The sequence below is a fragment of the Pogona vitticeps genome, chromosome 5 (assembly GCF_051106095.1).
Source record: "Pogona vitticeps strain Pit_001003342236 chromosome 5, PviZW2.1, whole genome shotgun sequence".
In the NCBI taxonomy this organism is placed as follows: Eukaryota; Metazoa; Chordata; class Lepidosauria; order Squamata; family Agamidae; genus Pogona; species Pogona vitticeps.
Genome location: NC_135787.1, coordinates 72,072,353 through 72,087,417, shown reverse-complemented (window position 1 = coordinate 72,087,417; position 15,065 = coordinate 72,072,353). Strand labels below are relative to the sequence as shown.

At 36.4% G+C, this 15,065-nt stretch overlaps 1 protein-coding gene across 5 annotated transcripts in view; it reads right to left on the bottom strand.

The window, feature by feature from the left end:
• Nucleotides 1-2,420: 2,420 nt before the first annotated feature.
• The window catches only part of GABRA2 (gamma-aminobutyric acid type A receptor subunit alpha2), a 121,618-nt gene continuing 108,973 nt past the window's right edge, over nucleotides 2,421-15,065 (bottom strand). For all 5 annotated transcript variants that reach the window (XM_073001214.2, XM_020806385.3, XM_078394707.1 and 2 more), the window contains one exon: nucleotides 2,421-15,046. In XM_073001214.2, coding sequence (XP_072857315.1) covers nucleotides 14,720-15,046 — 327 coding nt within the window. In that variant the 3' untranslated portion in view covers nucleotides 2,421-14,719. The remainder of the gene's footprint in view (nucleotides 15,047-15,065) is intronic.

The following is a 15,065-nucleotide window of genomic DNA, read 5'->3' as shown; positions in this document are numbered from 1 at the left end:
ACAAAATATGCACATTTGATTTAGTAAAGGGAAATAGATAATAGATTTGCACAGAGACAAGAGTTTTATGCAAAGTTTATTTTATACAAATCGCAGAAGCCACAACTCTGAGATTTATGCTGGAAGCAAGGGCTTCTAAGAAGATGACAGAACCCTTTGAGGTGCTTTCTCACCAGACAGATGACAAGTTTGAGCTAGAAATTTAGCAATGATAACTGGTAAAGTTTCACACATCCCTTACTGATTCTAGCTGCACTCTAGTGAAGCATGGATTTGAGTACAAATCAACAAAAAAAAATTAGGTTATTTACTCGGGGAAACGCAGCACATTATTAATTATTAATAATTATTTTGGAACCAGGCTAAGTAGCCTGCTAATTACTTGCTAGATGGAAATTAAAGTAGCCTAAAGGTAATGTATTCAATCCACATCACGAATTAAAAGTTGTTTTTCATTCTATTTGATAACAATTTTGTTAAAGAATTAAATGTACCCTGCTAAGTTACTAAAGTTGAATCTACAATCCCCAGACTTCACTGTTACACAATGAAGACCTGGCCTGAAGCACCAGAAAGGCAGTCATTGACAGAAATGGTTTCTTAGAGTGTGGTCATATGGAGAAATAGATCATAATTTGGACCACTAGCGGAGTACTCTAATGAGATTATTTTCTGATGATCACACAAAATATAGGGAAATGTGCTCCAGCCTTCTTCAGCTGAATTTGATAGTCTGTTGGGAACTGTATTGCAACAAATCTGAAGGATGCAAAAGTGGTAAATTCTCAATTTCCTGCACTTCAGACTTGTGTCTTGGGTATGTGTGGGGAACAATATTAATTATTATTAATTAAAATTAATCTTCCTCACTTGTGGCTGTAAGATCATGAATGTTGCTACTTCAGGGGATGCCAATGTTTTCCTGGTGCATGTATACAACGGCTGAAATCCTATTGATTAGTGTAGTAAGTCACAACTGCAGCAGATTCACTGAATTAGAGGGGTTTGATGAGTCAACTCTTCTGCAAGTTCCACTGATTCAGTCAACCTATTCTAGTGCAACATACTACACTAAGCAATAGGATTTCAGCCAACATGATGGCAATCCTCCTAACACAGGGGTTGTTCAAACAAAAGTACTGATTTTCCATTATCAACTGGAGATGGCACCATTATGTAAGACAGATCTACCACTGTGTCAGAGATTATATTTTATTATCCCCAATTCATTTTTCCAAAACACGTAACAAATAACTTCTATAAAAAACTGAGAGGCATGTGCCTATCTACTGGAAAAACAACCAAAAAGACAAGAAACAGGAATTTTACTTCTACGCTTTTTGTAAGGCCATACATGAACAGAAGTACCATCATAGAGGTTCATGTAGGAATACCAGTATGCTGTATGTAGGCAAAAAACAAACAAACAAACAACAACAACAACAAAAAACCAGACTGCTTACAATGTACTTCATTGTAATTATTCTCTCTCTCTCTCTCTCTCTTTCAATAGGAGCCTATCTATCTAGTGCTGGTAAAATAATATAATAATAAATAATTGAGCTGTTGGCTGAGCGAACAAGTCTTACATCCCAAGGTTGATGCACAGTAGATACAACTTTGCACACTGCTGCATGGCAGTATGTGGTTTTTATCTTCTTTAAACTGTAGGTGGAGAACTACTGTCTTAAATCTCCTCTTTCATGTAATTTTTCAAACAAAACAAAACTCTCATCAGAACCATTAGAAATTATCTCTCTCTTTTTTGGACATTTTTTTTAAAAAAAGAATTTAGTTGACCACTTTTTTGGATGATCTTCTTGACAACTGTAACTGAAAAGGAAAGGGTTAATCATCTCCTTTTTTTCCACACATAGTGAGTGAATGGGAGGGGTATTTACATCAAGATGTTGCGCAGGGATAATCTTTGTAATGAACATGGGTTGCAGAAGAGTGTTAATTCTCCTGTTCTCTCACACTGTGATTATGGAAAAGATTTGTTAATTTGAAAACCAGCCTCTCTTTGGCCTGACCAAGAGCAAAAAGGGAGGAATGAGCTAATGACCGAATACGTAGATGCATGAGTTGTGTGCATGTGTATCCTGTGGATGTCCGAGAAGAGGGGAAGTGTATGGGTGTGTGTGCAGGCTTGATAGCTCAGTGAGTGCAGCACTGGCGACTTAAATGACATGGCACAGACTGCTTTGTGCTCATCTCTACTCTGCTTTAAAAATCTAAAATTTCTGGCAACCTAAGAATATGTTAAAAAAATGTGCAGCTGTCTAAAACACAGTAACACTAGGGCTTCTCCAGGCTTGTGGCCTTCAGTTAAGTGCACTAATAGAAAAAAGCTTTATATTTAACAAGAGCAGAAATTTCTTAGGGAGAAAAAATTAAATGGCACACGACAACACAGAATATTTCTGTCCAATGTAAGTTTTTATGTGAACACCTTTCATTACAGTGGTTTCATTCTTTCTGCTTTACAGAAAACACAAGAATGAAGATTGGGTACACTATCAAAGCCAAAATAAAACATATATTTAAATTATTTTTAATAAGTACCAAAAAATAGTAAGCAATATTTTGCATGGGGATTGATAAATATTTTTTTAACAGCAAGCAAAGTGGCACATTCAAACATTGGTCAAGTTATTTCTTTTATACTTTCATGATAGCAGTACCCCCCCACCAACTAAACAAGGTCACAAATTACAGAATATAATCCTCTTTGTGTTTTCTTCATAACTATAGAACATTAAAAGTGAATCCAGAGATTTCATGACACTGATGTTTAAAATTACATAGACTACATTAATCATGCAGATTTTTCTTACTGTGCAACTGTATGCATGTGTTCCCTTCTTACAAAAATAACCATTTAACCTCCTAATATTTTTTATAACTCAGACAAAAGAGCAAGAGAGAGAGAGAAAGAGGAAGAGTAAGATGGTAAACATGGTGGGGGGTGATGGCGATTCTAGGTCCATCATTTTTTCCTGGATACTCAGGTGGTGATGGCTACAAATGCTTTGGCCCAACTGAGTTTGGTGTACAAATTACATCATTTCCTGGAAAAGTTAAATCCTGCCATGTCATCTATGCATCAGTGGCATCTGCTGTATTGCTCCCTAGAGAAGCCTGCAGCTGATGTGTTCTCAGAGCTACAGTGTTCAGTAGGGCCTACTATATAAAGCATGAAATGACAAACTGATACCACCCAACCTGGCCTGCAACATATCTCCGAGCCAAATTAAAAGTACTGGTTTTGACCATATGTCCTATATGTTTCCAACTCTGAAAGCATGCAAACTAAAGTGGCTGTTAAAAAGACTAACACAACTTGCAATACAGTAAGACAACATTAGTTGTCCCTCTTCTAATTTACTAAACCTGATTTCCCTGCCAACATGGGATTACAAAAACAATGGGGCTGTAGAGCACTTAAAAAACAAACTACAATGCACGACCTATGAGTTACATTTGGCTTTATGGTTTGCAAGTTGCACAGCAGGTCTTCTGTAAACATCTCAGATATGTTTGATTATCAGTTTGGTTTGAAGTCATCACTTCCCATCAATTCTTTGTCTTTTTGATGAAGGCAACACAATTAACAGTCAGTGCAATCTCTTCTATCAAACAGAAGTATCATAAAAATATTTTCTATAAAGTGACTGTCCTCTTCATGTTTTCCCTCTCACCAATTGATGTTGAGCACATATGCACTGTACAGGCATTCTCACTAAACGTAAAAGTACTATTTCACATTCTGTGTTAAAAGTAAACATGGCAAACACATAACAGATATGTGCAAATAACACAATTAATCCAAAATACTTCAGAATTGCTAAAGGATCCAAACGATTCCTTCTTGCATGTTCTGTGTTTTTTTGAATGCAAGGAGGGGAAAGCCTAACACACTGAATGGCAAACAGTTCATGGAAGCTCTTTTTTTTTTTAAGAAAAAGAAATATTGTTAACAAAACTTGAGTGCAGTCCTGAGTGCCTTGATGCACATGAGCTGTAGGCCAAGTGAATGCCTCAAATTTATGTAATATTGAGCAAATAATATTTTCAAGTGTATGATAAATTTAAATTACAGTGTCAAGTGCATATATGGCCGGGCATTGTGTCTGTGGTAAAGGATACAGCCCATCTTGGATTCTTAAAAAAATACACTTTTAAAAATACTTTTCTGAATTAATCTATCAGGCCATGGGGCACAGCAATTTCTTGGAATTCCTAACTTGCATCAGAACAAGTTGAGTTGAATAAAACCCAAGAAAAATGGAATGGGTCCATTCAGAAGTAATTTAATTTCACTCAGTTTAACTTCAAGAACTTAACTGCTGATCAAAGAGAAGACATGTTTAAACTGAAGTAAAAAAGGAACCCCAATTTCCCTTTATCCATCTTGAAGGCTTCCAAGTGTGATTTTTTTAATAGCACAGAAAAAAACCTCACATATTTATGAACAGATTTTTAAACCATATTTCAGGATGCAAAGGTCTTAGAATTTAACCAAGTTAAATCTCTGTATCTGAGAATGAGATGTGTAGAGAAGGCTCAAAAATTGAATCCCATATAAAGGCAGATCTTTTGAGTATGGACCCAACAATGGGAGATACCAAACTGGTAATTTCACACTCCAATTGTACCAATAAATATCTTTTCTGAGCACAGTTATGAGCCTGGGTGGTTGTTAATGCTGACTGAAGGCCTATGAGCAGTGAAAAACCTATGGCTTCAGCACGGGTAAGCTCTATCAGACGGTTGCAATCCCCATAGCATCGTGTACAAAGAATTATGTACCTCTGAGCAGCTTCACAGACACATGATTATAATTTGATTACTGCATTGCAGAGGTCAGTGCTGACCGGGTGTCCAGTGAAAATAGCAGACAGCTATTTCATATGAAGAAAACCCATACACTTGAGGGTCCAGTTGTTCTTGGACTCCCATTCCCAGAAGCAGTGGTCAGCAGCAATGATCAAGGCCTCTGGGAGTTACAATTCAAGAACATATAGGGTCCTAAGTTTGGAAAACTCTGTAATGGGTCCTTAAACCTTACAGAAACACTTTGTGGTGGACACATAGAAACTGTACCTAAAATGGGTTGGTTGACATGTAAAACTATGAATAATCAAGTGCAAAGTGATCAAGCAGTCATACTTGCAAGTGTCAATCAGTCCTAGGTGAACAAGACTTTTACACTCTTTCATTTAGTTCACTGCATTTGCTTTCTAGAAAACAGCATTTAAGTACTGGGCAACTGTCTGGGTAGCCACTTATACCACAGTAGAATTTGTAATGCATTTTAGTTACAAATGCAACACACCATTTTCCTGATATTTATCATCAACATGCCTCATAGCCCAAATATTTTTGGACCAAATGCATAAAATATTCCATTATAGAATAATTTTCTGATGATCTGGTATGTAGCTTAAATACACACAGAGACATATGAATGAATAAGATAAGTGTACTTAAATAATACTTTAAGAAACAGGAACACCATTAATTGCAAATTAATAGTATTCCAATGGAAGACACATTGTCCAGATCCACACCCTACTTGTACTGGTGAAATCCCATTCATTTTACCAGGATTACTTTTAAGTAAATATGGTCTGGTTTGCAGCTATTGTAAGGCTTTTGAGAGAAAATGTTCTATGTTCCAATACACAGCTTCCCTTATCTGAGGTCTCCAGTTAACAACAGTTTCTCTCAAGTACATTCTTTTCTCAAGTAAACTTCCAAAAACAAATCATTTTACTTTCTAAAAAATGAAATGAGAATTTATGTGGGTTTTTTTAAATGTTGTAGCACTTCAGCTACTAGATCCTAATGTAAAATTTAAATTTTCCCTTCGAATTAATATTAATATATGGTCTTGTTTCACCCTCTTATTAAAGTCAAATACCTTAAATTTCTCATTCCAGAATCATGTTAGTAAGGTATTTCCATCCTGAGTGCTTTAAGCAGTATAATTCTTAACTTCAGAGTTTTATTGTACAGAAAGTACTTTGTAGCTTTGCGTGTGTGTGTGTCTGTGTGTGTTTTGTACATCACATAGCAATTCATTATATATCAGGTTGTCTAACTGAATGAATATTCAATAGGAAACGAGCTTGTTCCTCTACTAGCAAATGTACTTATATGAAACAGATGTTTTCAGGGTTTTTTTACATATATAGTTGACATGTACACTTAAAAATATCATTAAATTCCATTACAAATACTGCATACACAGGCTTTGTGTGCAATAGAGGGGTTTCCTAAGCATGACCCTGAAGGACATAGATGAAATAAATATTAGTGACCTCTGTAATCACCATAGAAGCCATAGAAACCCCATTCATGTACTCTAAATAGGTTTAAATTAAATGCCCTTACTAAGGGTAGTGGGGATGAGCATGTTAACTCCATCCTTCCATTGACATTTCTGTCATCCTCCACATCAAGAGAACAACTCTCTGAAATGTAAAGCCTAATCTAGCTGTGAAAGCATTCCCAGTGGTTTAGATCCTTCAAAAATTGGGGTTCTAAATTACAGCAAGAGTCTGCATGAATAAAAGAGGGCTTCCTTTTTCTAGAAGTCACCTCCAAATTGGGAGTGGGCCCATTTATGAGAACGGCTAATGTGCCAACACATTTACTTTAACCCAAAATGGAATGCATGGATAGGGCTACAACATGGATGATGCAACTGTGTTGTTGGACTACAACTCCCAGCACCCCATACCCTTGGCTATATTGGCTACGGTTGCTGAGACCTGTAGTTGCTATCTCAAAGGCCACTTGTTGCTCACCTAGGAACTGTCAGCAACCAGTCACTCCAGGCTTTGACCATCTATTACAATTCGCACTGACAATTTCAATTGTAAGTGATTTACATACCTAAACCCAATGAGACCAAGCCACTGATAGCATCACAACTGTCAGCCACTTGCAGCAATAATTTAAACACAGGGAAACTACAAACACTGCAACTGCATTTTCCCCCAAGAGGTGCACTTTCCCACAATCACAGAAATACCACAACCTTAGAGAATTTTTACTTCAGTTTTAAATAAGGTTTCAAGGGGGAGGGAGGGGAAGACATTTTCAGCAATCTGAGGGAAGTTAGAAGGATTCTGCTTCATTCTGAAGAAAAACTTTGCATTCTAATAGATGCACTAGAACAGTGGTTCTCAACCTTGAATAACTCTGGAATTCTTGGACTGCATTTCCCAGAAAACCCCCCAGCACAGTTGCTGGTGGCGGTTTCTGAGAATTGCAGTCCAAGAACACCTGGGTTGCCCAACGTTGGGAACCTCTGCCTAAAATGTTGCAATTCAGCATGAGACTGTGTTGGACGCAACTTCTTTTTCCAAATTTTTAACTTAATACTTAATTTGGTAAAAACAAACTAGAAGATTGAGGTGGGAAAAATTAACAAGTGGGCATGCTTGTTCCACTTTTTTTCTGTTGCTCTTTTTAAAAAATCCTATTGAATACTACAAGGTATATGATGAATTACATCAAGAAATCAAATTATGTATCGTTAAGATTTCTTTAAGCTAGAACATCATGAGGCAAGTTGTAAAAAAAAGTATACTTTCTAGCTATAATAATATCAGGAGTAACCAAATTTTACTTTTAAGCCATTCATACATGAACCCAAACCACACGATGTGCAATCAATTAAATTTCTAGCTGCTACCTTTCTATATCACTTACCCTTGCATCTTAGCCCTTCTCAGATTCTTCCATGAAGATTTCCCAATGACAGGCCCTTATACATCCTATATTAACCATCTCATTTGTCATTGTCCTCCATTATAATCTGATCCTACGCAAAATTATGCCCCAATAGACCCATATGTAGAAACAAGTTACCATGTCCTGTCTGGATTCTCCTCTTATGTTCTCCCACACATGCAAAACGATTGCCCGTGAGAGAGAAATGCCACATCAAGCGCCTGGGCATGGAATAATCTCAAATTGGAAAAGAAAGAAAAATCGGATGGGCAATGGTTGTAGCTCAGTGATTTGCAAAGCCCATTTTGTATTATAATTAGCCCAGGTTCAGTCCTAAGCATCTAACTCACAGAGTCAGGAAAGCTTCTGATCTGAAACCCTGAAGGCTTAGTTGGAAACATTAGATAATAATTTGCTCAGTGTCTAATTCAGCATAAAATAGCTCCCTATCTTTCTAGATGGCTAATGGGCCTAATGAACTACTACCAGCTTACTCTCATCATAGTCTTTTTGCACTTAGTTTTATACCAAAGAGCACAAAACACTCAAAACAGTCTTCATTCTTTCCTAGTATAGAATGTGGAGGCTCCATGATCCTCATCTAAATAACCATGTTGGATTATGTGTGATTCAACCCCACTGTGTTGTATTAATAACGTTCCTCTCTAGGGCAGGAAGCACAAACCTTAAGACATATTTGGCTACACACAGTCCAGCTCTCGTGTAACAACTAGTAACATTACAATATTTGGTATGAAGAGTCAAAGAAGCTTGTGGCCAGAAGCTACTACTCTGCCTCTTATTACTTCTTTCATAAATCAGTACAGATCAATTTGGAGCAACATACTAGGATGACAGCACCCATATTTCATTGATTCTTTGGATTACTAGGCTGATATTCAAGAAGGGGAAAAAAAACACCTGAAGTTGAACAGTATGTAAAGAATGACAATGATTGTTATGGCCTATTACCCACCTAAGTCCCCACCCCACCTTTGGATTTCCGAATTTAAATACTGGACCAAATGGTGAAAAAAATAAAATAAATGTGTCTATTTAATAGTGTGTTTATGTTTCTACTTAACAGTGCAGTTTTTCTCATTTATGCCATACTCAGATACACAGAGCTCACCAGATATTTCATTTTTTAAAAAAAACCATTCAATTGATAAAAATCAGAATATTGGAGTACTGGGTAGAAAATGTTTAAATTGAAGAGAAAAAACTAGAGGAAAGATTAGATTATACAGTGGCGTGCTTACAGAAGAGTAATTGGAATTATTCTATTATTCCAGAATAAGAACACTGGGGACCTAACCCAGCCCTTGCACTGACACAAAAGATGAGCTGAAGCTGCTGTGCATAGCAACATCTACCAACACCACATTTCAAGAAAACTCCTTTGGTTGGAAACAGATGAGAAAAAAATCCCCCAACTTCCAAAGTTGAAGGTGAAATGGTATCACTTTCATTGCACATAGCATACACATTCACCCTACAGTCATCTTTGTCTACAACATTTTGTAGTGCTTTGAACACACAACCTCATCAGAGATGACAGCAGAAGAGAAATTGGTGCACCCTAGATAACAATATATATGCTCTCTCTAGTACTCTAAAAAAAGAAACATACCATTGTCTGCCTCCTGTTTTGAAAACAAAAATGGAAAAAATTGAAAGACGAAATTGGGTAAGAACCATCCTAAATTCAGGTTGACCACTATAACTACTATTTAACATACATTTAGCATCCACAGGGTGCTAGTCACAAGTGTATCAAGATCAGTGCAACTGTGTACATCTGCAGTGTAGATTGTACTCTAACAAATTAATAATCACACTTTCTATGATTAAACTGCATGAATTTACACAATTCCTTTTGCTACAAGACAAAACTCCTTGTAACTCCTATATAGCTACCTATATCTTTAGAATGAGGGTGTTTGCACAATTTGTACAAATTAGAGGCAGAAGTAAGGGTTCAATCAGACAGGATAGTGTCAGATCACACCAGAAAGAGTCCCTTTGCTAGGAGTAATGTAAGCTACTTCCTCATCAGATCACACCCAGATTGCCTCTGCTTTATTTTTCTCTGAGGTATGCTTTTCCTAAAACATACAAATGTCTCCTTTGTTTAGGCAGGAATGGCATGGCCCTATTCAAATATATGGTTTATTTCTTGGTAGCAAATCAATAATATTTTATGTTTCGTAACCCTACATGGACTTATAATTGAAGCGTGTGTGGGGTTCACACCCAGCCCCCAAAGTCTGAAGAGGCTCACTCCCAACTATTACATTAGGTTTAAATGAATGACAATGTCATAAATGGTTGTATTTTAAAGTAATGTAATTAGCTTTGGCTTGTTCTTGTTCTCAATAGTCCCGATAACTTAAGCACAGCTAGAATAGGTACCTTTTAGCAAGCTGAATTTATAAAATACAGTTATGGTTCTGCAGCCCCCCAAAAAGCACAAATATTATAGTGGTCAGAAGTTATCAGAAGGAAGAATAAAAGCAACTTGCTTGATTATTGAAGCAATATTCTCTTTATCAGTTTGCTCTTCTTAAGAACATGTGCCTTACTATGTAATTTAAAACTTACTATCTTCCTTCCCTCCTTTCTAGAAGGCAGATTATGATTTCATCTGGTTTGCGAATAAAACTTCAGGAGTGTAGTGGAAGGGGCTAGCTAGGAGGCAGGAAGGATGGGAGGTGGGAAACCTCACCCAGGAGGCAGTTTGGCTTAGGTCAATGCCTCTCCTCCTGTCTTGCCAGCCAGCCTAGCTCTTTTACCATGACAATGCTGCTCTGGAGGGAAGATGTCTCAAGATGCCAGGAGACCAGGTGAAATGGTGGTGGCTTACCTATACAACATAGTGTTTGTTTCCCTCTAGTGGCCAGTCTGTTAATTACAAATTGAAAATCCGTATTTTTAGGTACTTTCATTTAATATTTTTTAGCATTTTCAGAGTGGATAAGTGAATCAGCAGATATTGATCCAGCAGACATGGGGATCCTACTGCACAGCCACCTTTTTCTTCATTTAGAGAACTGGTTCTTAACCTTTGTTACTCAGATGTTTTTGGACTGCAACTCCCAGAAGCCTTCACCATCAGCTGTGCTGGCTGGGGTTTCTGGGAGTTGCAGTTCAAAAACACCTGAGTAACAAAGGTTAAGAACCACTGATTTAGAGCACCAGTCCTGTGTAGTGCTAAGAGCTGTCAAATCCTGTGAAAATTAACAAGAGATGACCATGCACAACAGTTTGCAGTAAGGGAGCTGTATCCCACATACCAGCAACGTATTAATTTCCTACAATATCACTCAGTACAGGACACAGCTCTAAATGTCTTGTGCCCTGCAGAGTGGGGAGAAGGGCTTGTGTTATATATTTAATATAATGTTGCTCAAACCACCTTATCTATTATTGAATGGAATTGGGGCTTTGAAACTATAAAGCCAGAAAAATAGACTTTCGATATGATATCATGTTCACTCTAGAAAAGAAGCAGCAGGGAGCTTTTTTTATGCCCAGTTAAGAATTCTACCCAAAGGTAACATTTGAACAGAATAAGTCAAGAGCCAATGAAATGAGCTTTGCATTAAAATTACACTTTCAGAGCCCTTTGCCAAAAACAAAGATAAAACTTAAGAAAACTTTCTACAGTACTGGTATTTACAATTGTTTTACATATATACATATTTATATATTTCTTAGAACCTGGACAGTATAGCAGTAAAGGGTAAATTTAAAATTTACAAACAAAACATTTTAGATATGTATAACTATACCATGAAGAACTTTTTTATTGCTCACCTTCAAACCTCATACAACTTTATCACACTATTGCACACATTTCTGTATTACACAGATCTACATTATATATAAATAGGTATGAAAATAAGGATTTTCTATATTAATGTTTCAAATAAAGTGCTCATTTTTCCAACTATTGTTGCAGAACAAGTATGGTTTTGTCAGAGGGGTTAAAGGACTATAGCATGGGGCAGTAATGTTTCATCCTTCTTTTTGTGTTGTATGAAGTACCTTATTTGATGTCAGAATACCAGTCTTATTTCTGTGTTCTAATCATTAGAATGGATTTGTGACCTTGCCATCAATATTTTTCATGCAGAGCAAAGACCAAAATCACACTGAATGAAACTTTTTTTTAAAAAGAGGAAAATAAATAAACAAGTAATAATATATTTTGATTTGAGTATGAGTGAGTTTCCACGCCTTAAGGTAATTTTGAATTTGTTTTAGAAATATTTATACAGTGTTGATAAACTTTGCAATATCTAGGTTATGCACTATACTCAAGTACTGTACAAAACTGCAATAAATGACACTATACGACTACATTTGTTTCTACTATAAAGACACCATTGTCAAGGTGCATTTTTAAAGGTCAACTAATAACTGCTAATATGTACATGAATCAAAATACTTTTGATTGGCCAAATGCATTATTAAAATTTAAATACAGTACATAATTGTTTGTGGTGGTATGATTTACAGGGTCTTTAGGAGTATAGGGAATATTAGCAAAGGTTCCACAAGAAATAGTCAATGGATCAGTATTAAATATTATACAAAAACAGAGGCTCCAATTTTGTTTCCATTTATGATTAAGTACTGATGGCACACTGAAGCTTATTTTCTTTTTTAAAAAGTCAATCTTTTAGCAAAATCATTCCTAATATATAAAATTGTTTTAAGTTGATTGCAGCAAAATGTAAAGATGCAATTTACAAAAGCAGCAATAATCCTTAAACATGAGGGCACCCTCATTAAACTGAAATTAAAAAGCACTGTTTCCAGTGTCAATTATGAACTCACAAACAGTATGAAGAGAGCCTCTTAAGGCAGATTTCACAAAAAATGTACTTTGGGGGGAAAAACATATATAGAATTGTTATATTAAGAACATACCCAGCCCTGAAGAATATGTGAAAATTTGTTCTGGACATTTGGCTTTTTTTTAAAGTTATAAAAGTGTCATTTCACAAGTCAGGGCTGATCCTGCAAATTGCCTTGTGAATATCTGCTATATGCAATTTGCTGCTAGATAATTATGTAAACCCCAAAACAAGAATTTGGAATGTTGCTCTTCATGGAATTTGGAGGAGAAAAGTGTCCATACCATTATGACCCTTACATTTCCATCTGTATGCTGTTGTAGGAGGTCCTTATGGGAGTCACACTATGTCTGATAATTATAATTTTATGAATTAGTTTTCAGGAGCTCACTCATCACTTGCAAGAATGACATGCCAACTGATTGCGTAAATGGGCCAATATCACAGATATAACACCCCAGCTATGAGCCATTCTTTATATCACTTCAAACATATGGATTGATTCCAAAGAATATAGTAGGGGGAAAAATCACTTACACTGATCTTGAGCCAGCATCTGCCCAGTGTAGGTCCTACAGCAGTTTACATGCTTCCATCTGTGCAAGAGCTTGCACAAGAAGCTGTGCCAGTGGAAGGACATGTTTGGATTTAGTTCCACTTTTCTCATAATGTATAACCAGTGCACATCCATGCTCTTCAGTGAAGCAGAATGAAGACATTTGTATATTCAGCTGCAAATCAGCTACCACACAGTAAGCAAACCATATAAACACAAACTGTCCCTCAGGCTGCTCCACTGAAAAATTCAGAATTCTTAACAGTTGAAAATGATGGTTCTCTTGCTTTTAAAAAAACTCTCATTGAAAAAAAAAATCAACTCATTTTACTATCCATTATTAACACCCCTGATTCTGAACATGCATTTGGAAGTAACTTCTTTTATCCCATTGTAGCAAAAACAGAAACATCCCATCTTGAAAGACAAACTCTCCTTCCTCTATATATCTACATAAGCTTTTTAAGGAGTGAAATGCTCACAAGAGTGCTATATAAGGAGCACTCTATAGGAACTCTCTATAGAAGATATCTCTGATAAGTCAAGCAAAAATGTAAATCATATTTGAAAGACACATAATCCAAATTCACTGGGATTGAAGAATCTATATATAAAATATGGGATAAACAAATAGTTTTGATAATCAAGAGTGAGAAAGTTTATGTGGTTCACTTTGGTATAGCACAGCTGTTTCCAATGCACATTATTGATTTCTGTTGCAATGTAGTGCAGCTGGTAGGACTGGCCTCCACCCCTTTGATCCCAAAGCCTCCTGCATTATCTGCATTTTTAACAGCACTGCTGGAAGTGCAGAAAGAAAAGGGGCTCTTGCTGGAGCAGCAGAATATTGCCCTGCTCTCCGGGAACTTGAGCTAATAAGAAACCTATTTCTTCCTTACACTTACAGAGGAACCCTCTTGCCCAGTCCTTTTGCTCCAATAGGAGAGCTCTGAACACACCACAGAACTAGACTTTAATCACTAACTCCAAAGCCCGACTAAAAGTAGGAAATTATTAACCCTGACATTCCAATAGCTTTTACACATAACTTGCATTTGTGATGATTGCTAATAAGAGAATACTTGAGCTTGCCACACTTCTATAATATTTACATGGGCACTGCTACTGTAAGAAATTATTAAGATTATTTGTTTAAAAAAATCTCTCTCTTTTAAACGATAGCTTCTTTGCATTAAAGTAGAATCAGTCATTTTATAGAAAAATATCTTAAACTTTAAATTAAAAAAATAGTGTTACTAAATAGTTATGTAGGACCATATATGATTGTATGGATATAATTCAGCATATTTGAATCCAAGTTTAGGAGAACTCACATGGATAGGAGAGCAGACTATTTTGGCCATGGGTGCCATCTGTATTTTTCAGATCCCATGAATATACTTTGTGCACCTCCTTTGGAGATAAACAGACTAGATACCTATATACATTCTGTACATATTGGTTCACAGATTAGCAGTTATTAGTCGTACTGTACATAGGAAAACAATCTGATTATAATGATGTCATACACCCTCAGCATAGAATTAAAATTTTAGTGTGATGGAGCAAATCCATGTAAAACAGGTTCCCTGTTTAGATATGTTGCCCAGTATACCAAGTTGAAAGAACCAAATAAGACTGGAAAAACTATTCTTGACATCCTGTCAATTTTACTAACACTGTTGAAGGTTTTCTTTGCTTCTGCTGGCTTGGCTTCTGGCTTTGCCTTGTTAGGTTCTGAAGCAGTGGTCGTGGTGGTGGCGGTAGCACTCTTGGAGATTGTAGGGAGAGCCGAGTCTTTGGTGATATTTGGGGCATAATTGGCAACCGCCACTGCATAAGCATTGTTTTTCTTAATGACAGATGCCTTTTCTTTTTTCTGTTAAAAAGACAGTGTA